We start from the raw sequence: 25,023 nt of genomic DNA on the forward strand, positions 1-25,023 counted from the left end.
CTGATGTCTGTAAGGTGAAGCACCTGAACGCCTCACGCCTTCACTAGCAGGTCCTGCTCTTATTCCTCCTTATGATATCCTGCTTTTGAGGTACTGAGACCCTGGTCGGGTCGTCTTTGCACATTGTTATCATCCTCCCTGTATTTATGCATTTCGGTTGTGAGACTATGAAATCTTGTTAAAGATCATTTTTGTCTCATTTTTTCTTATTTCCACCACTATATTACTAAATGTGGCTATTTTCTATTCTGGTGAGCTACTTGATCTCATGTCATTGTCTTTATGGAAGAGAGGACTTTATATAAATAAACCTTTTATAAAAGGAATGTTTTTTTTTTTTTTTTAGATTATCACCAATAATGCTGCATAAACACTATCTGTTTACTTGTTTATTTTTGAAGTGTTTATGTTACTTTAAGTGTTGTTTTCAGTGTCTTATGCTCTGTCTGAGGATTACCAGCTTGTGCTCGTGCCGCAGTATCTGAGGGAATCATTGTGTACTTATACTTTTAATACTGAACGTGAATGTGAGTAAACGTAAGTAAAATTTAGATTACAGATGTGTTACTTTAAAGTAAAGGATCTACTTGCCTCTTCTACCACTGCTATTTGTTTTTAGTTCAAAATTAATTTTAAGAGATATATCCTCCTGACTACCAGTAGTTCAAATTATTCATAATTATTCAGAATTATTTTAACTGTATTTTAGCATAGTATTTAAGTGTTTAAAAAGTGTCCTAGATAAAATGTTTTGTTTTGTTTTTCTTTTAAAAAGATGTTTTCAGTGTTGTAATTACTTTACAAAGATTGGTGAATTGAAAAAAATGTGATTGGACAATATTTTTTTTCCTGGTAGTCAGGAGGATATATATAAAAGTATATTGTAATAACGCTTTTATTTTGAAGAAATCAAACAGGCAACCGGAAGTGCGAAATTTATTGTTACTACCTGCGGTTTGTTCATTATACAACAGACTGTCGCAGTTTGAGGAAATCTGAAGACAAGACGAACCGGGTGAGTTCTCTGCCCACAAACACACAATTCATCAGAACTTAAACTTCACAAAGACACAACCTGTTTATTGATCTCTGAACTGGCTGATTCGATTATTGACACGCTCTGAAAGAGAGGGCTGAATTATGGAAAGAGTGACGATATCAACTTTATTTAATTATTTCCCCATGTTTAATAGTTTGCATGTGTGTGTTACTCTACGTGTGTGTGTGTGTGTTTAGTTAATTCAAAACCTTTTTTGCTGATTTTTGTGAAAGTTGATGTCATGCACACCCTGTTTTCCCATCAGAGGGTGGAGTGGTGAATCAGGGAAGCGCAGCGTTTTCCGGGAAGCTGATCTTCCTCCTTCCAAATGGCAAAACCTGTTTGGGAGCCTGAAACCTGAAGCGCTCTTATTTTGGACTCAGTCATCAATGTCAGGCTCGCGCTGTTGAAAGAACACCTTATCACAGGTGTCAAATACTTCAAATAAGAGCTGTTGATAGAACTGTGAATGTTCAGCGCGTTTCATTTCCACACATCTCAATCACAGCCCAGGACTTTTCTGGCTTTTCGGCTGAGAAAATGATCATAACAGTCAGTTGTTATTGCTGATTCATTTTCTCTCAATCAACTCATTGATTGTTTAATCAAGTGTTGCAGCTCTGCCATATTCGCATGCCCCAGATGACTGCACATCTGCACACGAGCAGCGGTTTGCTCAGGGACTGTTGAGTGTTGAGGTCACACCTTTAGGTTCATGTTGTCGTAGTTTTGTGTCTCTTTTTAGTTGTTTTCTGTCTCTTTGGTCGTTTTCTGTCTCTTTGCAGTTATTTTGTATCACTTTGTTGTCATTTTGTTTTTCTTTTGTGTTGTTTTGTGTGTCTTTGTGGTTGTGTTGCATCTCTTTGTGGTCATTTTGCGTCACATTTTAAGTGTTTTGTGTCTCTTTGTAGTTGATTTATGCCTCTTTGTGATCGTTTTGGGTTTTGCTTTGAGTTGTTTTGAGTCTCTTTGAGGTCGTTGTGCAACATTTTTTTGATGTTTTATGTCTCTTTGTAATTGTTTTGTACCTGTTTGTGCTCACTTTGTGTTTCTTTTGAGTTTTGTCTGTTGTTTGTCTGGTTGTTTTCCATCTCTTTGTGATACCTGTCAGCTTCTAACAGTGGTTTGAGGGGTCCAGTCCACCCCTCAGACCCCACCTCAGGGTTGTTAATAGTAGAAACTAAAGCCCTCCATACTCAGGTCAATTGAAAATGTGACTTTTTATTATCTTTATTTTCAATATATTATTGTTGTATTACACCTGTATATTTCATACTTGTACATTCCAGCTTGTATATATAGATTTACTGTATATTTTGTCACAAATTCAATTCCACTGAAGTACTTTGCCCTTTCTATACAAGACAATACAGAGTAGATGACATACTTGCATTAAACATGCACAGAATGAGTATTGTAGTATATAATATATCATCCTAGTATAGAGTTTTAGTTCAGTTTTCATTATTTATGTTTTTTGTCAACACTTCTATTTTTTCTCTCTTTGAGTGTCCTCATGTTGTTTGTTTTGTTATTTATGTGTGATTTGGCTGCTGTAACACCGGAATTTCCCAGAGGGATTGATAAAGAGCCGTATATATCCATCCATCCATCCATCCATCCATCCATCCATCCATCCATCCATCCATCCATCCATCCATCCATCCATCCATCCATCCATCGAGCCACCAGGAGAGATGTCCATCACTATGTTCAAAGACAAGGGGCTGACTGTGGTCACTGTGGCGTCTGACAGTCAGAGCATGTTACCGCCGCTGTGCCAGATCCTCAAGAGTCTTTGCTACAGTCCGGTGTGCTGCTCGGTGTACAAGGGGCTCCTGCAGACCGATGTGGTTTTAGCTCTGGGGGTGAGAGAAATTCGTTCAGTCATAATAGCATCAAGATGTTAAGTTGCTGCAGTGTAAGCCAGTGAGATTCATTTGTTTTCAACCTTCACAGACGATACAGATCATGGTGGGCCTGTTCAACATTGGACTTGGGCCCGGCCGAGTCAGCTTTCATCCTGAAGATTTTGACCATTTGGGAGTTGCTTACTGGCTGGGTGGTGTGGTAAATATGACTGTTTTGTCGATTATCTTCAATTAGATTTTTGTCTTCTTGTAGAAAAAAATCCAAAACAATTGAAAAAGTTTTACCAATTTTAATGGGTTTCGCTGAGCTGCCTGCTATCCTCTCTTCAGTTCATCGCAGTCGGACTCGTGTCAGTTTTGGCCGGCCGCTTTCCGTCTCTTTGCTCGGTAAGTAAAGACTAAAGACTAAAGACTATTTTCCTCACTAGAAACATCTGCAGGCCAGACTTTGGGCATCCCTGCGTTAAATGATGACATTTATGTTAATGTATTTTTTGATTACGTAAAAGGGCTTAAGGATAGAATTGGGTGAAATGTGCAAAACGACTGTTGCTGAGCGCCTTAAAAGAATAACACAGTATGTCCTCTCAGGTGGGCTTCACTGTGTTTATGAACATAGTCGGGGCCATCTTCTCCATCGTTGGCATTGTGATGTACGGCATAGACCTGGCCGACGGCTCTGTCCTCAACAGGTGTGACCGGAACAGATTAGACGGTCGCATTCATGATGACAACTGCAAATATGTGGCATACTTTTACCAGGTGAGCATGCTTTGAAAGGATGAAGCTGCTTTTATCCAGTAGTTTCAGTACTTTCCCTCTTCTCTACTCTGTGGTTGTCATGTTAAAGCCCGTTCTTTGCACTTTCTAAAAACAGCTGGGCTCTGTAGATGGTAGCTATGTTACTCGAGGAGTTAATAGGGCATTAGTTGGGCTCTATTTTCAGCGTATTATCCACGTTTGGTTCTCTAGAAGTGAGTCTTAACTGCAGCAACATGTCAACAGCGCCGCTTATTGATGTGTTTTTAATATTTTATGGAAAACATGCAGCTCTACAGCACAGAGGAATAAGATTGATGGTTTATTGTGTAAGATTTCGGTCTTTCTACTGGCAGAAATGGAATAAGATATTTGTGAGTCTGTTTTCTTTTGTGTATAATCACTTGAAAGTAAGAACTGTGTTTTCATTCACTTAGAAAGAGCCCTTCGTATCTACAGAGAGCTTCTTTCACAGAGTCCGCCACGTTGCACCACCGTGTTTCTACAGTAGCCCAGAACAGACAAACTAGAGCACCTTTGGCTTTTTGGGCATATTTAGCAGCTGCAGCAACCTGCAACCTCAAGTCCCACACACTGGACCTTTAAGGATATCAGGCTTTGAATACACAGATCAATTAGCTGTTTGGATCACTTAAAACTGAAATCTGTTGATTTCAGATGAAATCATTGTACGTCTGTGTTGAAGTGAAGTTTAGTTTAAATCCTCTTTGAATTGAAAGGAACGTGTTCCTTCTTCATGTTTCTCGTCCATTTCAGCGTCTGCTGACGGCCATGGACATCACGATGATCGTCCTGGCTGCTCTCCTGCTGTGCGTCTGCGTTAGCCTCATGGTTCTCGGCACCAAGGCTCTGCACAACAGGAGGAGGGTTGAGGTATGAAGCAAACAAACACGCCGGATCACAGTTCAAGTAAAAGAGTGTTTTAAAGTACTTGGAGTAGTACTCCTAGTGGACCGCCAACATCAGTGCTAATGGTAGAGGCTGGAGGAGGTGTACAGGAGTGTAACAGCTGGATTACTGTTTGTAGTGATGCTAATTAAACACAATTACTCAACATACTGTAAGATTCACAACTTCATGAAACTTGACTTTGTTCTCCATCAGCAGGGCAGCGGAGATGTTGAGATTTACCAGCCGGTGTTGACCGACGACGTCCTAACCAGTCCTGGTGCTTAAAGTCGATTCATCCGAACACAAACCTGTGCCACTAAGAACACGCAACGCATCCTTGTTATCCTTGTAATCATTTTTCCTACAACCTTTATTCTGAAAAAGGAGAGACGCTGTGTTTGAAGCCTGTTACAGCATCAGATTCAGAATAAGCAGATGATTATAAAAATCAATGGAGCTGATGAGGTCAAACATTAAATATGTCTTCTCCATTGAGTTTATGTCAGAGAGGATTAGCAAATTATCACTGCTTTGTTTATTTGCACACAGCGTCCCAACTTTTTTGAATCGGGGTTGTACATATATCAGCTGAACATTATCGAAACTGCTTTTATCATGAACACACTGCAATTTTATCCTGAAGAGGAAAATCAGTCTGGCACACTGTGATCGGAAATGTCTTCAATTTTTTTTCTATGCGCTTGTGAATGATGTTTCAAGGTATATTTGCTTGAATAAAGAGAGGAAAAATATGGTACAAAAACAGTGTTTTTGAGTTTCTTTTACAAGAATGAAAGTCCATTCACTTCACCGGGGAGGCTGATGAAGTTTTGAGTTTAGGAAAAATCAGAGGAGCCCAAAGTGTTCAAAATCTAAAGATTTTCAATTTACATTCATATAGAAAGAAGGAAATCCTTTCTTTTTAGAAGAAAAAAGAAAATATTGTGACTTTTCCTTTAATGAATGACTTAAAGATGACTTGGTTACTAGAAATGTCAGTTTTTCTTTGAATCATGATAGAATTGGACTTTCAGCGTTGTCTTTTTGTGGTAACAGTGCTGCAGCTGCATTTACACGTCGTTTATTCTTTGTGAAGATGCTTTTATTTTGGAGGAATCAATGCCATAGAGAGGAAGTGAACCAGAGTGTGGCAGTTAAAGAGGGTTTAACCAGAGAGATGCGTTTTAATGGTAAGCATGTTTTTATAAGTCTGAGAGATGTGATAAAAAGTAACTGGCGTGATTTTAAGAACTGTTTTGAACGGGTCGCCTCTGTTTGGGTGACGTTCAAAACCCTGTTTCCTCATTTGTGTTAAAGACATTATGACATCCCTTTTTTGTGGGATCTGAAACTGAGAGGATGATGAGTCAAATGAGGAAGCATGCAGCCCTCCAACCAGACTTTGATTTATTCACTTCTGGCCAGCAAACATATTAAGATGGTCATCATAATTGCAACATCTCAACTCAACGGAAATCAACAGCTCCACAAACTGCAGAGTCTCAAATAACCATAAAGTTGAATCAGCACGTCTCTAAAACAGTTTCCATAACAACTGACCACCCTAACTGTCATGAAGGAGTCACTGCAGCACTGCTGAATCAGGCTGAATCAGTTTGTGCCACAGGAGGTGTACCTAATAAACTGGCAACTGACAGCAGCATTCGTTTTCCTTGTTAGGCTTTGTGTGGTTTCAGGTCATTCATCTCCTCAACCTGTGCTGACACTGTTTGTCACTAGGTGGCGTTCAAGCTCTTAAATACACACACACACACACACACACACACACACACACACACACACACACACACACACACCGTGAAAACCGTCTTAATTGATAGTTATATGTGTATCTTTGAATAATGCCTGAGAAAAGAAAACATTTTTTTAAATAATCAGCTTGTTTAGGCTGATGGGAGGATTAACTGAATCTCCCTGATGGCCTTGAATATTGTCTTTGTTCATTAGTTTCTATTGCACTTCTTTATGTTCATGCTAACTTATGACTGAGTAAACAGTAATGTGGTTACAAAGATAAAGTTTACACTCTGAACTGTGATTTAAAACATGAACCAACCAACAGCAACCAACAAATCCAAGTGATGAGACTTAATATTTTGCTTTGTTTCAGTCAGTCAAGCTGTCTTTTTAAAGACACAATGATTTTTTTAAAATAGCACTCAAATCAAATTTACCTCCCAGATAACTTTGTTAAAACCCTGTAAAATAGCAGCAACCTGAGAGGAAATTGTTGAATTCTGTGTAGCTTTTGGACCATTTTCAATGTGTTTTTAACATGATGATGTAAGCTAATCTTTCATCACGAGTCAGACTTTTTCTTCTTGTTCTTGGACACTTTAGTAATATATTATAACAATAAACTTTATTTGTATAGCACCTTTCATTACAGCTCAACCTGCCTTAAGAGAACGAAATCACATGCAAGTGAGTGCTTTAAATAAAAAAGACAGAATGGGCATAAGAACAGATAAATGGATGTAAAATAAGATGGAGAATAAAACCCACTTGATAATGATGATAAGGATGAAAATTAGAATAAAGACAATGCATAATGCATTTAGACCTCTAAATGTGCCAACACAACAGAGGCACCTGCCTGCGATATTCAGGTCTTATAAAAATCGCAGCAGGTGCCTCGAATGTACTTGTTGATTCATGCTGAATTCCTGTTGCACAATAGTTACAAACAGAGCGGCTTAAGGCAGCACCGCAGGTATGTCTGTGTTTTCATGTATTATCAGTCCTGAATGATGAGTGTGGGGTGTCTACGTAACCTGTATTTAAAGGTACAGAAGGTTTGGAGGCTGATATGACTCACAATTTGCTCTTTTTAAAGCCAGACTAACACTTGGCAGCAACTTCATGCGAGTTAACGATGATTTCTGTCTTGTTTGCAGCGGGTAGGCGTGTAAACAGCTGAAAAGGACAAAAAACAACACTTCTCATCACCCTCATTACCCCCACTGAGGTGTGCTTGAGCGGGCCAAACTGAAAATCATTATTAAAGATTTACATGTGAAGTATCAGAGAGTATTTTAGTTGAGGTGCTCTGAAGAGGTGGAGATGTCTGAAGGCTTTGCATAGTTTGTGCAGGTCTCATTGTTTTGGGAAAACAGACATTGGAGTCGCTGCTTGTACATTGTTTAAAAGGTAAGAGGTATCAAAGCATCTGAAAGACGCCTCAGGTTACGTTCAGAAAACAACAGCAGACTTTAACTGTGACACGTGGCTAAAGCTCCACAGCAGAGAATTTTCTTTGACATGCATTCAGATAGCGGTAAGCTTGTTGGGTCTTGCCCAGACGTTGGTATGTGAGGAGGGAGGACTGAGGATCGGGGTGTGAGGAAGGGGACCAAGAGAAGAGAGAAGTTTCAGAAATTCTTCATTGCCTGAGTCACAATGTCTTTCATTAATAAAGACTCCAATCAAAAACTTCAAACCTCAGTTAGTTTTGTTCTTGGCCACATGGGGGCAGCGCAGCAAACTGTAAACACAGCACTGACTTATTATTGGCTGTAAACCAAAACAATGAGCTGAAAAGCACCAAAACGCCCCGTCGACCTGAGGGATGATCGTTCTCTGTGGTTTCATCACGATGACTGAGCGCTTTTCACAACAGACGTTTGACCCACTGTTGAGTAGAACTACTTTAAGTGTCAGCAATTCAAAAAAAAGACTGGAAAACAAACCATTGGCACCATGTTATCCCTGAAGCACATCGCAAGGTGGATCAGACTGTTTTCTGTAACAGATGCAAAGATGGACTTCACAAAAGCTAAAGGTGTCAATCACAGTTTGTCCTTCGTGACGGACCTTGGCTGTCCTTCTGGCCTCTTTTTTCCATTTTATGAGTCTATCTGCAGACTGGAGCATTTCTCAGATAATGCACTCTGGGAAGCATTTTGCTGTGATTGGTGGTTCAGATTTCATAGTGAGGAAAATCCTCTCTGAGGTGTAATCCAGGGCCTGAGATGGGCAGCTGATCTCTTTTCCACTGGAAACTCTTCAAGAAGATCAATAAATCAATTATGCACGGGCACAGCACACCTTTTGGAGTAAAATGATCTGTAAAAGCAGCCCATTACTGCGAGAATATTCATTAAAAGCTGTGAAAGACGTCTACGTTTGGAGGAAGGTTGTACAGTCGCTGACCCACAAAGAAGTCCTTCAGAAACGCGGGAGCTTGTTAGTAACTGACTAACTTCATTGGGTTTTCTTTGAAGTGTCCTTCACTTCCTTCAGCACCAGCAGACTATTTCAGGTTCCTCATGAAGGAAATCCAACGTATCTGTTTGGTAATCTTAAAGGAAGCTGCAGTCAGAGCCCTGAGTAGATGATGTGTTTCAGACACTTAGCCCCTCCCACCGCCCATCTGACCATTGGATTAAAATATGTGGCTGCTTTTTTTAACCAAAGTGACTTCAGTTTCCATTGAGACTGAATTACGCGGAGCTGAGGGCTTCACTTATTTCACGGGTGGAAGTACAATGTATTCCTGCAAGGCGGGCGAATCTTTTCGTTGCCACGTGATGTTTTTCTGCGTTCCTGAGATCACCTGATGGGCCGGGCTCAATGCAGGGCTGTGTGGCCAAATCATATTCAGGAGGAGTAATTCTGGTCTGATTAAAAACATCACTTCCCCTATTCTACTGTTTCGGGTCAGCTGCCGCTTTAACCCACCTGAACGTGGACTAAACCGGCCTGTAGCAGCCTTTCAAAAGGGAGGACAGAGCTGGAGGATCACATTTGTTTGTTCTATTATTTTATCTTATCTGTAAGTTTACTCCTACAGAGAGCTCTGATTTATACTCCTAGTTTTGTTGTTGCATAAATTTCAATTAATATTAATATTAATGGATATTAATGCTTTTTTAAGGTGTCTGTGTTAGCGTTTCTTATTTATTGTGTCTTTTGAACATGTTAAAGTCTTGGTGTTGTACATTACTCTCCCTTTGGACCACACTGACTACACTATCCTTTCAAGGTTGTGGTCAAGGTCAAGGTGTAAAATCAAGGAAATTTAAAACTACCCTTCTGGTAAAGACGATCAGGGATAGTCAAAGGCCGGCAGGTCCAGCGCCGAACAATCTTGCCCTGTTTGTGTGTGGGAGAGCTGCTTAAGTGCTGAGCTGACTGCGATGAGCTTCAGGTGTGTGATCAGGTGAGTGGACTGGTGGGCGTAGCTGAGTGTGGGACACTACTGGCAGAGCAGGTGAGCAGATGAGACGACAGTGGCAGCAGGTAAGAGACTGATGGATATGCCTCATTTTTGGCTGCAGCAGGTAGCAAATTTCATCAAAAAGACTCTAAAAACAGGCAAACTGTGTACTGCATGTGCAATCAGCTTGCGGCCCTTAGCACACCTGCCATGCACATCTTACATCATGGACGCCATGAATGCAGTTTTTTTGTTGCTGGTTACTTTACAAAGGAAGGAGTTCGCCTGCAGAGTGCTTTAGAAAAGACTGACGTTCTGTTTGCCATGCTAGCTGTTAGCATACTGACTTGTTGAGCTGCAGTCAGTGCTGAATTCAGATGCCTGGTGCATTGTTTATGTTTTTAACACTGGGTTAGTTAATGAGCGGGACAGAACATGAATAATGTCTTTGTAAGTGCTGACGACAGGTATGATGCTATAATTAGAATTTTACTTGTGGAGAAAACGTGGACAATTGGGCAGTGCGTGTTGAAAACCAGGAGAATTTTGTGTGCTGCAGATATTAGTTAGGACGTTTGGGTGCATTTTGCACCTAAAAAGACATATCTGTACCTCAGGAGTTGGTAGAGACCAAAACGGAGCTTCAAGAGAGAGAATATTTACCTTACAATCTTCAGGTGGACACAAACAGGACTCTAAATGAAAGCAAATGCTGCTTCATATCTACTGGATGTGTAATTCTTTGCTAACACATATCAGCTTAACAAAAGCTAATTTCAGTGCTCACAGCTTGTGTCAAACATCCGTTACTGCTGATTTTAAAATATCCAGAATATTCTAAACTGTCTTCCCATATTGCAATTGTTTGCCAGTGTTTGTCATTTTCAGGCTCATTTTCTGTGAGCTCTTTTCTCAAAGCTGCTGATGAAGCAGCGCAGGGCCTCAGCTCGCTGAGCATTGATGTAAGTGGGTCACTAGCCAGTGGAAATTTGGACAGCGCTTGTGAGAGATTTGCTTCGTTAAGAAGCAAAGGGAAAGTTTAAATTCCTTCTGTCTCAGTTTGTTCTACTGGCAAACAGGTATCCAGACAACAAGGTCGGTCTCCCCTGAAAGCCAGACTTGGTAATTGGAGTATTTTTCCCAACATCAAAAGACTGTCTGAGCCCCCCAAATTTCTGCCAAAGTTCCTGCTGTTATTACAGAATCTCTTGTTAACTTCTTATGCTGGCACTGGCCAAAATCCCATTTCTCCTTTGGGTTCCTTTTCTCTTCTCATAAGCTTTAACTCCATGTTGAACTGAACTGAACTGAACTGAACTGAACTGAACTGAACTGAACAGAACATAAGCAACCAACTTGGATATTATTGGTGCTCACAGCTGTCAAACTAGCACATTAGCATTGGGAAATTTTGGCTGCACTTTCTGCACCATTCATGCGCAGCTAACTCGCTGTAGCTCTAGCAATGCATCCTCCTGGCCTTGTGGAAGAGCCTGGTCACATGCAGTGAGTGCGCAGGTGGAGTGCATGCAGGTAGGCAGGTATGTAGGTAGACAGACAGGTAGGCCATCGAATGAAACCATTGGACGGGTTTATTACAGGTCTGCAACAGCCTCAGAGCATTTGATTTGTTGATTACTGTTGGGATGTAAAGAGAATTTCATCGAAGATAACAAAATGCTTCCAACATGCATTACTTACCTCAGCATTAAATAGAACTTGTTATCTGTCCCCTGACCCCTTGGATTGATCTGGCTGTTCAGGGATGCAGACCACAGACGGGGGGTCGACTGAGGAGCAGTCTAGCAGACTAGCACCTCTTTAGCATTTCAAACAAAGCAGTGTGGTTTGACCAGCTGGGCCATATTAATACCTTTTTCTTTGTAAATGTGATTTATTTGTTTCGATGCTGTCATGAGAGGTCAGAGGTCACATTCAGCTTGCATTAACCTTTGCATAAAAGATCAAATCTCCAGGAAATGTGTCTCATTTGATCAATAAATGAACATATACTACAGTTTAGATTCTTTGTTTATGTATCCTGTATTATTCAGTGACATACATGTTTATCCAGAGTCTTTAGTGACTTTTTTCTTTCTGAAAAATAAATACACCCAGACGACCATCTTTGACCCACTTGTTTTCCTTTGCACTTGTTCGTTTCTGTTGAGGCACTTGACCCACCAGTGCGATGTACTGCAGGGACATGAGTCTTTATATGCCGAAGATAGAAAAGCCTCAACCACATAATTACAGAGCACGATGGGTGTTTCCAAACCGGCTAACCATAATATCCTTCCTCTCTTTTCTCTTTTTTACTAAGCTGCAAGTTTTCTCCACAGAGCAGCTGAGTGTTGCCTTCATGGTACCTCGCGATGACACCTCAGAGGAATCTGTCACTTATGTCACTTATCTCTTCTCTCTTAGTCTTGTAATTAAACCAGTCTCTGCTGTTTATCTGCACATTTGATATTCACGGGTGTGTTGAAACTACCCCGTAGCAAGTTACAGGATTTACTGGTTTTACTGGGCAGCAGTGGGGTCAACAGGTGAAGAGACATCCTTGAGCCAGAAAGGGCAGATTCGAGTCTCTGTGAGAGTGAGCATCCTCATCCTCACACCCGGCCTTTGTGAGGAGGGGGAACACCAACTATGAATATTTGTCAGTTATTGTGCAGCTTATGTGAATTTCACCTCTTCACAGGTTTAGACTCACCGTAGTTTTAGCACAAAAGCACATTTGGTTCATGTTTTCAGAGTCAGTCCTGCAACCAGACAGTCTGACATTTGTGTCATTCACATAAATAAACAAACAAGAGAAAGTGTAAATATGACTGTGTTTATTTGGAAGATTCATTACATTCATTGCTTTGGCGTACCAACAGGGTTTTGAATCTGAGACACCGACAGCCCAAAAACACAGTATGGAAATAGAAGTAATACACAACGGACGTACAACATAAACCCTTTGTATCAGTAATTTTACAGTAAATATGGGGCTTGCTTTAATGTTGTAATGACATATAAACAATATACAAACAAACAACAAACACAGATGACTGTGATGTACAATAACACACAAAATATCTAAAGTAATGAAAACAGCTCAGTGGTTTATAAACAGAATCTCTCTGCAATATAGTGTCAATGACATGGTCCCATTATACACAGTCTGATCAAAATCTCTTCAAAAGGACAAAAAATCCCAAATCCCAAACCCAAGATTGTTCAAAATTCATCAGTTTATTCCTGTTTAAAAGCAAATCCTCTACATATAAACGTATAAAGTGAATGAAGTTGAGGGTTTTGAGCAGGTACAAGTTTCCACACAGGTGAAGACGTGACGCAGGAGCAGCTAAGCTAGTCCTCTGTATGGAAACACAGCGTTGCCGTCGCTACGCCTCGGCATGTCGGTGGCAGGGAGTGTAAATAAAGTTTCACAGGCTTCGGTTCGCCACAGCAAGTGTTGTTCGAGGCCTTGTCTCTTGTGTTTTCTTGTGCTTTGTTTGTGCTGTGCAGCAGAGAGCGTCTGGTACAGCCTCCGTGAGGGAGAGGTCACCACTTATCACTACCAGCAAAACATAATCTCTGCACCACAGCCGGATTCTAAAGCGACACGGTTCCCACAAAACAAAACGAGCCCATCAGAAGAAAATACAGTTTGGATCTCATACCTGAATTTCTCCGCAACTGTCGACCTGTAGATTATTATGTTGCTTTCATAATGAAGCGACACTGGGATCTATTACAGCCTAAAGAAAGGGCTAAACTCTTCCATCTGCAGGGCATCAAAAGGGTCTTTACTGTTAGTTAAAGAATCTAGTTTATGTTACTTTCTTGTGGAAGTCTGTACACACAACATCTACTGCAAACCTGAAGAGGCGTAGAGGTTTTTTCCCCTATTAAAGGTAGACAGAGGGTGTTATATGCAGCAGATTGTGAAGCAAATTTGTTATTTGTGATAATGGGCTAGATAAATAAAATAGCTTGACTTGATGCAAACCAAAGTCTGCAAAAAAGTGACTTAGAAAAAGAGAATAATTGAGTAAATTAAGACTATTTGAGAGGTGAAACTAAGGCACATACTGTGAAAGGTCAGAGAGGCAGTGACAGACTCTGTGATTATTTAACTATGAAGAGTGTTTTTCCAGTTTCCGCATCTTCAAGCCGAGTGAACGCAGACGTAGAAGTGTTTGTGCTCCTCCCAGTAGTGGAGCTCGTCTGAGAAGCTCCAGCAGCAGGCCAGGTCTTTGCTGGATTTCACCGTGTGCACCACGCAGTCGCCGGGCAGCTTCTCAAAGAGGAGCTCTGCGACGCCCACCACCGTGAGCTTCTTCTGACTCTGGATCAGCTGCTGGATGTGGCTCTTATCCACAGGCTCAGGTGAGGAGCTGTAGGACACCCAGACGTTCAGTTTCTCATCTGATGACGGGACCTGGAAGCGACTCTTCCCTGTGGGGCAGTGGTAGTCCTTCTTGTTGGCGAACAGGCCTGAAGGGGACTTGAATATACGCACGGACCAGCGCACCCAGTCGTACTTCTTCTTCAATTTCTCTATGATATCCTCGGCCAGCTGCTGGTTGGTTAAGCCCGAATGGTCCCTCACCAGTCGACGGGAGTCCAGCTCAGCTTGCTGGGGGAAGCTAACGATGCAGTCCTCAATGACGGCATTCATTTTATCCTGGACCACCTTCATCTTCTCACCCCAGTCTTTCAGAAGCGCCTCCTCCTCATCATATCCCTTCAGAGCGGCGTGGCCCAGCAGCGCGATGAGCCCGATACAGAAGAGCTTCTTCAGCCTGGCACAGAAGTCCTCCACCGGCCGGCGACTTTTCTCCTCGTAGTTCAGGGTGATCTCAAGCACCGATTCCCCAGAGAAGTTATCTCCCGTCACAGCGTTGTAGAGGGTGTGAAGGTTTTTGTCACCGTCGGTTTTGGCAAAATGATCCAGGAAAAGCTTCTTCTTGACCTCCCGGAACTTGGGTTTGGCGTTAAGGATGTCCATGTACTTCCTGAACTGGTTCGTGATGTTCTCCTCCAGCGGGAAATACACAGCATCCAATCCGCTCTTCTTGATCTCATCGTTGATCCTCTGAATCTCCTCCGAGACCACCTCCAGGCGCTCCCGCACCCTCTGAAACTGCTCCTTCATGAATGTGGCCTCTTTGCTGTCTACGTTGTCCAGAGCCAGTTTAACAATCGGAGCAGCGATGGAGAAAACAGGGAAAAGGTCGCCGGCAATGCTGGCGACCACTTCAGCCCCCTGTTCGAACACCTCCATCACGGTCTCCACCATGTCCTTCTTCTCCGCTACTAGCTGCTGCAGCTGGTTTGCCATCTTTGCTGTTGTCTCTCAGGCTGATTCTAGCAGGAGAAAATATTGACATGGTTAGAAAATCATGTTTCTGTTGTGATTTTTATTTTAGCGTGTAAATCTCTTCTGGGAACAAAGTAGAAATACAGACTGGGGTGAAACAACTGAACAAAAATGAGGCATCAAGTGTCAGTTAAAGACTAACTAGCTGCTTATTAGCATGTACATAAGTAACATACTGTCTCTTTATTCATCATTATAAAGCTCCTGTGAATGCATGACCATGTTCTACAACTACTAGGCCATTTTACTCAAACTATGAACTTAATACCCCAAACCTAACCCTCAGAGTCAGGCATTACTAAGTGCTTTATCTACTAAAGAGCCAGTATGCTACTAATATATAAGCTAATAAGCAGCGAGTTAATGGTGAATGTGTCCCTTAATATGTGAACCATTTCATTTTTACTGACAGAAACAAACGCTGGCTTTTCTTCATTTACTTACAGTTCTGTTCCAGTGTTGCTGGACTGTGGCCTGTGTCTTGCTCCTCTTACAACACGGCAAAAACTGATAAGGAAAAGAGAGAAACAGCCCAGTGAGCTTAAGTGCTGGCTGCTGGCCACACCCAGTGAGCAATGAGTCAACAACGCAAAGAGAATGCAGCCATGACGGCCGGCCGGCGCTGGCTCAACTGTCTGCGTGTTGTGTACGTGTTTACTGCTGGGAAACAAACTGTCAACAGTTAACATTGGGAGTTTTATGAAAATGGCAGAAGGGGAGCAGCTGCAGTGTTTTATCTCTTAAACAAGCAATGTGCCATTTCTGTTCGCATAGCAGTATGACTCATTTGAAGACAACACGGAGGAGCGCTGACTGACTTAAGCCCAAGAAAGGAAGTAGTAAACACTGTTCTCAAGGTCAATACACCAGCACCTTTAAAGCTCACTAAGTAAATGATAAGAATAACGAGCTGTGGTTTTATGTGGGCTTTATGTGCTGGATTATTTCTTGACTGCACATTTTTCTGATCATATTTTGTTACCTGGACAGCTTCAGGCTAGCCGCTTCCCTCATTAACAGTCTTTAAGCTAAGCTAAGATGACCGGCTGCTGGCTGTAGCTTCACATTGAACAAACAGGCTGAATGGTGTCAGTCTTCTCATCTCACTCAAATAAGCAGATGCCAAAATGTTAAACTTCCTCCTTAACTTCAGGCCAGTGAAGCCATCAACAGATTCAACTGAGCAAACTCCATCCACAGTTTTTATTCTCAGTCTGTTTTCATTGTCTGTAAATAAGTGTCTACAATTTTACTTGGAAGGTAAATCATTGTTTTCAGTGGCCTTCACATAAAAATACAAAATGTTAGAAGCATTCTGTGATGCTGGGTGATGGCTGATATGAAGAAAATGACTTCCTGTCTTGCACTTCTGCGCTGCATGTGGAAAATCTTAATAAAACACGAACAACTCCTCCCAGCGGCCAGGAAACAGAGAAAGCTCAACCCAGGCTGATTTCAGGGCATGTTCAGACATGTCCTTTTGCAAAAGTGGAAATATGTGATTTGTTTGGAAATCAAATTTTAGTACAGAATGACGGCACAGTCGTTCAGAGGCTTCACAAACTCAGCCTCACATTCACTGTCTATGCAGCAGCTGTAGGTAATGAATGTTTTAATTCAGCTTTCTGGCTTCAGGACTGTTGTTCACACTCAGTTTCTTAATTGTGGCTGAAGGAGAAGCAGTGGTGCTGTTTCTCCTCAGCCGCCCCGTCAATATTAGAGCAGCAGGCGTGGGAAGTGATTAAGTGGAAGAGGTTAAACTTGCTGGGCAAGGGTGCGTTTTACACTGGAGCTCAGCAAGTTACCACAGCAACAAGACAATGGAAAATAATCTGTCAGCTCATTCGTCTCAGCGCTGTGGTCTGCTCTGTGGGTTTTATCTGCACGGAGATAGCAGCCATTTCTCAGCCTGACGCATCACACACCTCTGCAGCGGTCACACACATCTGCAGGCATCCACAGACAAGAGGGATGTCTGCACCGGTGGGCACATCCCACCAGAACAAACACGTCTGTCTGACGGCTTCAACATTAAAGGAATACTTCAAATTTTTCTTGGTGAGGGTTGATAAGACCAGAACCACCTGTCTGCACCTTAAATACCAAGCTACAGCCAGCAGCTGGTTAGCTTAGCTTAGCATTAAGGGTGGAAACAGAGGAAAGTAGACAGTCTGTCTGAATGTAAAATCCGCCCACAAGCCCCTCTGAAGATCACTTATTAACACATTGCGCCTCCTTGTTTAATTCATTCTCAAAACCAGTGTGAAAACAACACGTTTTGTTCGTTCTGGAGTCTCGACCCATGACCCCTGAAAAAAACTGTGACTAGTTTTACTCTTAAGTTTTGTAGAAATTAAACAAACGAGACGTAACGTGTGTGTAATTATTGAGATTTAGAGGTGCTGGCTGGGAGATTTTTGTTATGTTTGCACACAGCCAGGCTAACTGTTTCCAGTCTTTATGCTAAGCTAAGATAAACAGCAGCTAGCTGTAGCTTCATAGTTAAGGCACAGACGTGAGAGTGGTATCAATCTTCTCATCTAATGCTGAGCAATAAACATATATATTTAAGTTTTCTCCCAAACAGTTGTATGTTAAATGTCACAAAGCTCTATGACTGTTATAATTGTGAAAATATCTGCATAATTTCCTTGTAAGACTCGCGGACAAAAATGACAAAACAGAGAAAATCTCGCAGCAGGATGTTCAAACACTTTCAGCTGCTGAATCTTATTTGATTTGACCGGGATCAAACTGTGATTCCTGCTCTCCACTGATGTTCAGCGTCCCGGGGGTTGTGTAACTGCACACTGAGTCAAACACAAAAAAGCTTAAAGAAATCTCATTTCCAGAGACAAAGAGCTGAAGGTGCATCTGCAGTTTGAATGCCAGGAGACAAGCGTGACTCATACTTCCACTAACATTCAGTAATATACAGTGATAGTAATTCAGTACATTAACTCATACTGTAGTATACTTTGAGCTACCCCAGTATATCCATTTGCTCTATAATACACTGCAGAAGGAAACATTTATTTGACCACTTTAGTTAATACTACTACTTATTATACTGCTACTAAAATAAGCTTACAAAATAAAATACATCATTAAAATAAGTGGGTGTTCAGCGTTTTTGGCTTGTCACACAAACATCACATACTTGGGCCCGTTTTTAGATTTCAGAAGTCTCTGATTTCCACTTGCCAGATGGTTTCATAGAAAAAACTTTTAGAGGTCCAAAGGGTTAAAAATGTATATTTTAGAGATAATAATAATAATTAATCAAAGATTTGAGAAAAACCCAACAAAATAAACACAGGTTTGCATAGCAGAGCTTTGTTTTTCTTCTACCCTGTTACTAATCTCAAGATAAATCCCCCAGATTTATCTTGAGACCCTCTGGAAGGGGCCCAACCTGTAGTTTGGAAACCACTAGACTGAACGCCCAAATCCATATTCAAGAAGTAAAACTAGCTCCACTCATACAAAACAAATTCAAAATGTCATATTCTGTGCTGCGAGTACTTTGAATGCAGGATTTTCACTTTGAACATTTCATCCAGCAGCATCTGTGATGACGATTACATCACGATAAACGGAAGTGAGACACGTCACGCGCGTGCTGCCCGCACAGACTTGCTCTCAGAGTTCATGTCACTGCTGCTGTCTGTCAGAGAGGACCACAGCCCCCCTCTGACCACTCAGGCCGGGCACTAATCGCTCCGATAATGCGGCCTCTTAATGGAAACTGTATCGATCAGTCCGTGTAGCAGGGCTCTAATTGTCTCGTGTTACAGGACAGAGAGCCAAACAAACATCGCGGGTTAACACCAGCGGATCACGCCTTTCACAAAGTTTTGGCACTTCCTGGAAAAAGTGAAGCGGTGGCACCAGAGCTGGCAACCAACGCCCATAAAAGTAGACCCTGTTTGTTTAAACTGCATGAAATTCTGCGGATTCATCGAAACGATCCACTTTATTAAATGAAGCTGCGTTAACAGAATGTGTGAGGACGTTTTAAACAGCACTGCGGAGCGTCGAAGAGGAAAAAAAACGCTCGATTATGTAACGACAGACTGGAGAGAAGCCGATGAAGCCGGATCGATCACTTCGTAAAAAGGTTTCCTATCAGCACCGCAGTTATTCTAAATGTGCCTGTGCACTACGAAACATTTTGATCTGAAGCGGACTCACCTTAGAAAGTTTGCGGAAGACACAGACTCACTTCCAGACTGTTTGCCTTCCTACTGGTCATGTGGCTCTCATGTTACAGAGCGCAGGCACACCCAGCCAGCCAGCCAGGCAGCCAGGCAGGCAGGGAAAAGGTTCATAGCATAACATGTTGTTGCTCTGGTCATATTTTTACAACCTTCACCCATCTGACAAACAGTGTCATGTTATTAAAGCTTACAACTGCTGAAGGACATCGCTTGAATCTGTTCTACTTAACGCTCAGTCGTGAATAATTGTAGGTTAAAGAAGTTCTTAACAGCAATGCAGAAATGATTTCCAACAATGACAAAAACATTCAGATTTTTTTTGGTTTATTACAAATAAAAGTGAAATATACATAAGTATCTTGATGAATTGACTGTGGACTTTAGATTTTTAGAAGTATGCCCTGCAGCACTGTATTGCATCAAAAGCTGCACAAATATTACAATAGATTTTTCTTTATACACACTGCAGAACATGCCATTTATTTCTTTTGTGATATATATATATCGTATAGATAGTTCTGAAAAACCAATTGAGAAGTTGGATAAGTAAGTGGCAAGACTCAACTCAAGGTCCAGCTGCTCGCCCGCTCACACCGCATCACACAGGCTTCATCAGCAGGTTTCCTGAACTGTACGTGTTCAGACTTTCCATTATGCTGAGCATCTCGAGGTGTATATTCATGTTAACATCAACAAACAAATGAAGTGCTGGTAGGCATATTTTGTTACCTGTGGACAGAGGCAGGCTCGCTAGTTCAAGCCTTGATGCTAAGCTAACCCAAATGTCTCCTGGCTGAGGCATGAGAGCGCTATCAATCCTCTCATTTAACTCTTGGTAAGAAAATGAATGTGCTTTGCCCAAAATGTTGAGGCTTGAAAGTTCATTCTTGATGTCAGAAACAGCAGCTGACAAAGCAATTTCAATGCAAGGTCCACTTGCTTGCTTTTTCTAGAGGTTTCAAAGGCCAGTGATGAACTGTGAGGCTCAAATTAACCACATTAATGCAAATGCAAGGGATTAAAGGGAAAGGGTACCTTGGAATAAACATCTCTGGCAGCAGAATGTGGACAATCTTGGGTCATAACACATAACAAGTCAAAGCTGGTATGGAGATGTGTGGCCCTGAAAATTTTCTGTAACACCCTGAAATGGCTGTATCATCAACAGAGGACAGATATACATGAAAAATAATAAAATCCATTCTAATTTCGACAATGAATCACATACCAGAAACCAGACAGGGCAGATTATGCATCAACATTGACAATATTTCTGAATACATTTCTAAATGGAAATATTTCCAGTTCTCTGGTGAAGACATTCATGAATTGATTTGCAGTTCACTTCTTCCTGTACGCAGCCACACGCCTGTGAGCCTACTCAGGGTGGATACACAGGTAGGCTCTTTTGTGTTTTCCATAGTAGTAACAATCCTCATGGAAGTTGTTGGTCTCCACCACCTCCTTGTAATGGCTGACAGCATGGACCAGGCAGTTGGGGAAGCTCTTGTTCAAAGACAGAGCCACTCCCATCATGTTCCCCTTCAGCTTCTGGCCCTCAATCTGCTCCAGGATCTGGCTCTTGTTAATGGGCTTGGGGTTAACACAGAAAGAGACCACCACTTTGATTTTATTCTTGGTCAAAATGTCAAACCAGTTGGCTCCTCCGCTTCCGTGGTACTTCTTCCCTGCCAGCCAGTTGAAAAAGAAAATGCGCTCCCTGTCGCTGAAGGCCCTAATGGACCAGTTCACCCAGTCGTATTTCTTTGCGAGTGAACCCAGAAGGGATTTGATGAAGTCTTGGTTGACAGTGCCGGGACTCTCCTGAAGGATGTGCTCCATGTCCAGCTTGGCCTGATCTGCAAAGTTCTCTGTACAGTCATCCACAGCCGCTTTCATTCGTTTCTCCACATCCTCCATACGGTCCTGCCACTTCTTCACCATCTCCTCTCCCACCACCCCTTCCTTGAGGGCGGCATGGCCCATGACGGCGATGATGCCCACCACAAAGAGCTTCTTCAGCCGGGCGCAGAAGTCCTCAACTGCCCTTCGGCTTCTCTGCTCTGTGGTGACTACTGTGTCCAGCATAGGGTCTCCTGAGGTGTTCTCCCCAGTGACAGCGTTGTAGAGGGCGTCCAAGTTCAAGTCGCCATCGGTGTTCTCGTAATGGCTGAGGAACTTCTCCATCTTCTTCTCTTTGAACTTTGGCTTGGCGTTGACAAAGTCCTGGAACTTTTCATACTGGCTGAGCATCTGCGCCTCTCGATCAAAGTTTTGCTTATTCATCGACGTCCTCTGCAGCTCCAGGGCAATTTTATCAATTTCATCTTGGATTCCCTCAAGCTGCTGGTTCACCAGTTCGAACTGCTGAGTCATATAGCGAGCCTCTTTGCCCTCCGGGTTGCTGAGTAACTCGGCAGAAGCAACGAACACGGCCTCCAAGACCGGGTGAAGCTGGCCCACCGTGGCAGCAAGCACCTCAGAGGCTTGCCCCATGATCTCCACACCTTTCTCGATCTTGTCCCTGTTCTGGACGAGCCAATCTGCCACACTGTTCATCTTTGTGATATGTATCTCACGCTAGCTAATCTAAAATGATTTCCACCGCCCAAGACTTTGCTGGTGCCTGAAAGAAGAAGAAACATGAAACCCTTGTAAAGTTCATTATAGTGTGATTTTATGACACTTCAGACAAAAATCTTCCTTTCCTTTTTCTTTTTCAGGTATATTTGGCAAAGCAAATGCAACCAGCTGAGATTAAGCCATTTTTTTCTCACAGGACATTTTCCTGACAAACAAAACCGTACAATAAAGCAAACGGCAGGTCATGTCAGCACATGTAGGCATCCAGTTTCATGCCGCACCCTCAGAGCCTCGCTTAATGACAGGGACTCTTTTTTTAAGCCTTGGTGGCATTGACACATATCAGAAAAGCTCATGAAGGTACACAAACGAAGCACACTTGGATGGCAATTCAGAACAAATATCAAACATGGTGTGTGTACTCATGAATTATGACGTGGAGTATTGTGCAACATTGCAGCACTGGCCCTTTGGGATGTCATTTTTACTGCACTAACAATAGCCAAGGCCCAAAGCAAACACAGATGTTCACAACATGGCAGATGAGGGGAATTTACTTTTGGTAACGATAGTATGGTTTTCAGTGTACAATACTCTGGAGAGATGACCTAACTCATTTCTTGTTCCCTGGAGCCCATATCCAGTTCAAAAAAAGGCACACCCAGGTCTGAGAGAGAAAATCTCCACCACAGCACTTGTTCAATAATGCAATCACACTTCCCTCATCATTACAACCACAGCGTAATTAGAACCAAACACAAATATCTTTTTTTGAGTATTTGTGACCAAAAGCGGCAAATACAGGTTTATATGTACAACCAGTGAACATCAGATCACCAATAATTGCTGCAGTGATGAGATCAGTGGTGTCATTTTACAGCCTTTCCTATCACCGCACTAATTAGATTTACTTTATTCAGTCACATGCCATCAGTGCCTTTATAACATTTCTACGTGAACCAGCTGACAAAAATAACAAAAACTATACCGTTCAAAATTCAAGCCTGTAATTTCACAACAGAATTAAATTCCAGTCTAAAAAAGGGAAAAACTAACAGTGAAAGAAAAGTACTTACTGAGTAATTATCTTGGTCTGAGCTTCAAATTATCGTCCCTTGTAAAACCAAAAAAGAAAAGTCTGTCTTCTCTCAACACAGAAAGTGAAATATATTTTTCTGAGGTGAAAAGAAAAAAGGCGAGTCCCACAGAGCACTTGATCAAACACTGGTCTCCCCTTTCAACGTGATACACTTTGCTTCAGAGCTGCACAGCTTTAACGGAGACCACATACAAGACCACATCCCCCAAAGGGCTCTTCTCTACCTCTGGCATTTCACCTTAATTTGTTTTCTGCAGATAAAAACCACTGAACTTTTAAGGACATAGAGAGAAATATCGAGAGTTTTAATTATGCTGAGAAATGCTGAACAAACAAAACTAAATATTGAGTTTCTCTCTGTCTTTACATTTTATAGTAAACTGAAAATGAGTGTAAAGTGGTGAAGATGATGATGAAGATGTTTCATAATTAGGGCAAAAAAAAAGAAGAACTCACCTTTCTAGTTAAATATCCAGTGGGCTACAGTCCAGTTATCCAGCAGTCCAGCTGTGCCTGTGAGCACCAGCCTCCTTGGGATGACTATATACTCTCTCCCTCTCTCTCTCTCTCTCTCTCCCTCTCTCTCAGTTTCTGTCTCTCTCTCTCGCTCTCTCGTCACTCCCCCTTTGGAACTCCTCCATCCCGTTCCAGCATTCCTCAGAAACCCACTCAGAGAGGGATGAGGGGCCGGCACTGACACAGATAACATCCTGTAAACACTCCCCATGCAGGGACACCATGCACCCTGGGAAAATAGGGAAGACTGGTTTCTGTGTGTGTGTGTGTGTGTGTGTGTGTGTGTGTGTGTGTGTGTGTGTGTGTGTGTGTGTGTTAGTAGTGTGTGAGGGGGAGAGAGAGAGAGAGAGAGACAAAGAGAGTGTGAGCGAGACTGAAAGGAGACCAGTCGCAGTGGGGTTCAGCGAAGCGACCCATCAGGACAAAACCCTTCTTGTTGTGGCTCGAGCACGGTTGCCAGGGCCGCTGCACCGCTTCTCCTGACTTCTGTGAGACGGTGCGTGCTCCAAAGACAAATTCAGCTCCCTCTCTTTGCAACAAGTTGGGATTCACACCAAGTTGGTGCCATGAAAAACAAGATAAAGCGTTATCTAAATGTTCAGGCTGAAAGCAGTTTTCAGAAAAACACTTTTTAAGAAAAGCCTTTTTTGATTTCATAAATGTTGACCTACTTCACTCTGAATTTGATCATTAGTGATGGATAGCGATTGGACATTAGATTCAAGCGTTGCAAAGAGGGATGACATTTGCCCTCATTTGCAGAGGCAGAGCTTTCAGAATCGGTCCGTCACAGTGCCGCCAAGTGAAAGACTGTCTGTGTTTTCGAATGCGCACCATGACAGTCAGAGCTCCCTCATGGCCTTTGTGCTTTATACAGCAGCCTGTGACACACACGCCATGACGCTGTCAGCTATGCTGACAGGAAGAGGAGGGAAGGATGTCTTCACCAAAATGATGCCTGTCAGGCGGGCGGAGGAGGGTTAGGTGAGCACATCTGCCGCCGCCCTGTTCCTGTGGCGTCCCACTATCAAATCTCACTTGTAACCATAAGAGAGCTTTCGCAGTGACTCCACAGTGTGTGGTGTGATGGGTGGCACAGGCCGATGCTGGTAAACACACACAGTAGAGGCCTGAGCGAGACGTCACTCAGCTGGAGGAGCTCACTTGCTCTCTGTTGTGTTGTGCGTTTGTTTTGCAGTTTTCTAAAGATCTGGACACTGAACAAACAGCAGGTCCTATTAAAGACGCTCTGGCTCCAGCGTCAACGGAAAGTGGCGAATTTGTAGAAAAGTTTTGCCTTTGTTGCTTGTGGCTTTGGGCTCACCAGGTGGAAACATGGGTGAAATATTTGAGATAATGATAGCCAGCTGAGGAAAGAGGGTCAGAAAGCTTTGTGTGCGTCTGGCTGCTTTGTCTGCTTTTCCTCTGCATGTCTGATGAACTGAAGGGACTCTCTTTGATGCCCTAA

General features: G+C 42.4%; 2 protein-coding genes across 12 annotated transcripts; one reads left to right on the forward strand and one right to left on the reverse strand.

Annotated features, from left to right (window-relative positions):
• The first annotated feature begins 944 nt into the window (after positions 1-944).
• LOC139333651 (uncharacterized) lies at positions 945-6,243 on the forward strand. Of its 9 annotated transcripts, none has more exons than XM_070966231.1 (8): positions 965-1,015; positions 1,305-1,467; positions 2,615-2,907; positions 2,999-3,109; positions 3,241-3,297; positions 3,502-3,672; positions 4,447-4,563; positions 4,795-6,243. In XM_070966231.1, the coding sequence occupies exons 3-8, from the start codon at positions 2,737-2,739 to the stop codon at positions 4,864-4,866; spliced, it is 699 nt and encodes a 232-aa protein (XP_070822332.1). In that variant the 5' UTR covers positions 965-1,015; positions 1,305-1,467; positions 2,615-2,736; the 3' UTR covers positions 4,867-6,243. The 9 variants fall into 9 exon arrangements, with proteins under 9 accessions (XP_070822333.1, XP_070822338.1, XP_070822332.1 ...); XM_070966235.1 differs by having other exon boundaries at positions 966-1,015; positions 4,798-5,339; XM_070966232.1 differs by lacking the exon at positions 1,305-1,467 and having other exon boundaries at positions 945-1,015; positions 2,732-2,907.
• A 6,343-nt stretch (positions 6,244-12,586) lies between these two features.
• On the reverse strand, positions 12,587-23,611 carry LOC139334354 (protein rapunzel-like). Of its 3 annotated transcripts, none has more exons than XM_070967181.1 (3): positions 19,332-19,403; positions 15,582-15,644; positions 12,587-15,124 (listed from the first exon to the last, which is right to left on the reverse strand). In XM_070967181.1, exon 3 carries the CDS (start codon positions 15,096-15,098, stop codon positions 13,923-13,925), a length of 1,176 nt encoding a protein of 391 aa, XP_070823282.1. In that variant the 5' UTR covers positions 15,099-15,124; positions 15,582-15,644; positions 19,332-19,403; the 3' UTR covers positions 12,587-13,922. The 3 variants fall into 3 exon arrangements, with proteins under 3 accessions (XP_070823282.1, XP_070823283.1, XP_070823281.1); XM_070967182.1 differs by lacking the exon at positions 19,332-19,403 and adding an exon at positions 23,496-23,552 and having other exon boundaries at positions 12,593-15,124; XM_070967180.1 differs by lacking the exons at positions 12,587-15,124; positions 15,582-15,644; positions 19,332-19,403 and adding exons at positions 19,974-21,983; positions 23,496-23,611.
• Between the last annotated feature and the right edge of the window lie 1,412 nt (positions 23,612-25,023).

This window comes from Chaetodon trifascialis, chromosome 7 (genome assembly GCF_039877785.1).
Source record: "Chaetodon trifascialis isolate fChaTrf1 chromosome 7, fChaTrf1.hap1, whole genome shotgun sequence".
NCBI classification, from domain to species: Eukaryota; Metazoa; Chordata; class Actinopteri; order Chaetodontiformes; family Chaetodontidae; genus Chaetodon; species Chaetodon trifascialis.